The sequence below is a fragment of the Rutidosis leptorrhynchoides genome, chromosome 8 (assembly GCF_046630445.1).
Source record: "Rutidosis leptorrhynchoides isolate AG116_Rl617_1_P2 chromosome 8, CSIRO_AGI_Rlap_v1, whole genome shotgun sequence".
In the NCBI taxonomy this organism is placed as follows: Eukaryota; Viridiplantae; Streptophyta; class Magnoliopsida; order Asterales; family Asteraceae; genus Rutidosis; species Rutidosis leptorrhynchoides.
Window position 1 is genome coordinate 155732855 of NC_092340.1, and position 2504 is coordinate 155735358.

Here is a 2504-nt window from a genome sequence, read left to right on the forward strand (position 1 = left end):
CCGAACGTGTTCATGGAAGTCAGCTTGACTTGGCCATGGTGTTCTTTATAGTTGAACTCTTTTTAAGGGCCTAACTATCTTTCAAAACCAATCATTAACGAAAGCATTGAAACACATCATGTCTCTCGAATATGGTAAACCATGTATTCTATTACGCTTAAGAAAGTTTTGACCATTTTGGAATGTTAATACGTCACCCAACCGAGTCGCTCAATTGAATGAGCCGTCTGAACCTGTATGCCTGTAGTCAGACTGCACGGGCATCGGGGGTAAGGGACATTGCTGTCTATTCAGAATCTTCAAGTCTAACGCGGTACCCAGTGACATGTCTTATGATAGGGGCGTTTAGGACCAGTGTAATGAATACAAGGCCTCTGCCTATTCATGAGCCAGCATTCCTTAATCTCGGCAGATTAACTGATGAAGTCATAGTATGCACTCACTTTAACCTTATCTGAATTACGAATTTTATCGCATTTACTTGATCTGTCTTATAAATTAGAAAATCCCAAAATAAATAACCACTACTCCCTAACTATCTTAGGCTTAAATATAGGTTCGATTGATATCTTAAAAATATGACTCTAGGTCATACTTCCCTTACTTATAAGGAGTAGTAAGATTTAGGCCACGCTAAATATAAATTTCAAACAGTACCCTCTCCCATGAGTGGCTGATCCTGGCGAGCCACGTCCCGACGACACCGCGCAAATAAAAACCGTCCGTTTCGGCCATATCAAACCTCCTCCTATAAGGCTACATCCTCATCTACTTTCACTCATCCTATGATCACTCGTACGCGCCTCGATACCACCAAACCTGTTCAACATCTCAACCTTCACACGACTGTCATTTCCCCAGTTCCACGTACTTATCCCGAAGCCCTTAACGAACCAAATTGGAAATACGCTATGACTGATGAATATAATACTTTAGTTAATAACAATACTTGGACATTTGTACCTCGCACATCGGACACGAACATAGTTCGCTCCATGTGACTATTTAAGCACAAGTTTAATGTAGATGGTAATTTGAGCAGGTATAAGGCTTGACTTATTGCTAACAGTCGCAGTAAGCAGGTTGAAATTGATTGTGATGAGACCTTTATCCCGGTTATCAAACCAGCTTCGATTCATACTGTCCTCAGCTTGATGGTTTTTAGACACTGGCCTATACATCAGCTAGATGTCAAAAATGCCTTCCTTCATGGTCAGCTTTCAGAGAATGTTTATATGCATCAGCCGCCTGGATTTTGAGATCCCAAATACTCGGATCATGTCTACTTATTGCAGAAATCTTTATACAGCCTTAAGCAGGCCTCACGCGCATGTTTCAACGCTTTGCTGGATATGCTCAGCGAATTGGCTTTCAACAACGTCGTTCTGATATCTCTCTTTTCATTTATCGACAGGGTCTTGATACAGCCTACTTGCTTTTGTATGTTGATGATATTGTGCTTACTGCTTCTTCAAAATGTTTACTTTAGTAGATTATTTCTTCCTTACATAAGGAATTTTTTATGACTGACCTGGGTCCCTTGAACTACTTCCTTGGGATCCATGCCACCCGCACCACATCTGGCATATTTCTCTCTTAGAGGCAGTATGCTACCGATATTATTGAGCGGGTTGGCATGACTTCTTGTCATCCCTGCAGAACCCAAGTTGAACAAGGTGCCAAGCTTACTACTCATGACCCTTCTATCAGGGATCCAACTCTCTATTGGAGCCTTGCAGGAGCATTACAGTATCTCACGTTTACACGACCTTACATCCCCTATGTTGTGCAGCAGAGATGTCTCTTTATGCATGATCCTAGGGAAAAGCACATGTACGCCCTCAAACGGATCATTCGCTATTTCCAGGGTACCACTGATCTTGACCTACAGTTACTGTGTTTTTCTCAGCAATAACCTTATATGATGGTCATCTAAGCGGCAACTCACACCTTCTCACTCTAGTGCCGAAGAGAAATATCGTGGAGTTGCAAATGCTGTTGCTGAGACTTGCTGGGATCGTAATCTTCTTCAAGAGCTCCATTGTCCTCTCACCTCTACTACATTGGTATATTGTGATAATTGTAGCTCAGTCTGCCTCTCTACTAATCCAGTTCAGCATTAGCGGACCAAGCACATCAAGATATACATTCACTTTGTCAGTGACCTAGTAGGCCAGAGGCAAGTATGGGTTCTTCATGTCCCTTCCAGATATCAATTTGCCGACATCTTCACCAAAGATCCCATTCTCATTATTTGACGAGCTTTGCTCCAGTTTGAACGTCCAGCTTACTCCCACTCTAAATGCGGGCAAATGTTAGATGTAGTATTTGTCATATCATCTTAGTCCATCTATTATGTTGCTTGGGCCTAGCCCATTTGTATCACTTAGGTTATTTGTCTATATATATGCCCACATATGATGCATTGTATTGAATCAATCAATATATCAAACATTTACATTTACATTGGCTACCGTCGTAAGGGCTGTCGTTAGGAAAATTCA

At 41.6% G+C, this 2504-nt stretch overlaps 1 protein-coding gene across 1 annotated transcript; it reads left to right on the top strand.

The window, feature by feature from the left end:
• Window positions 1-1636: 1636 nt before the first annotated feature.
• Window positions 1637-2169, top strand: LOC139863898 (uncharacterized mitochondrial protein AtMg00810-like). Its single transcript, XM_071852501.1, has 2 exons — window positions 1637-1868; window positions 1910-2169. Exons 1-2 carry the CDS (start codon window positions 1637-1639, stop codon window positions 2167-2169), a joined length of 492 nt encoding a protein of 163 aa, XP_071708602.1.
• Window positions 2170-2504: the final 335 nt, after the last annotated feature.

What these genes read in the sequence shown, in the direction of transcription:
- LOC139863898 (XM_071852501.1), top strand. Translation starts at nt 1,637, where the DNA reads ATGACTTCTTGTCATCCCTGCAGAACCCAAGTTGAACAAGGTGCCAAG. An exon ending in GATCATTCGCTATTTCCAGG is followed by an intron (nt 1,869 to 1,909) that starts GTACCACTGATC and finishes TGTTTTTCTCAG; the next exon opens with CAATAACCTTATATGATGGT.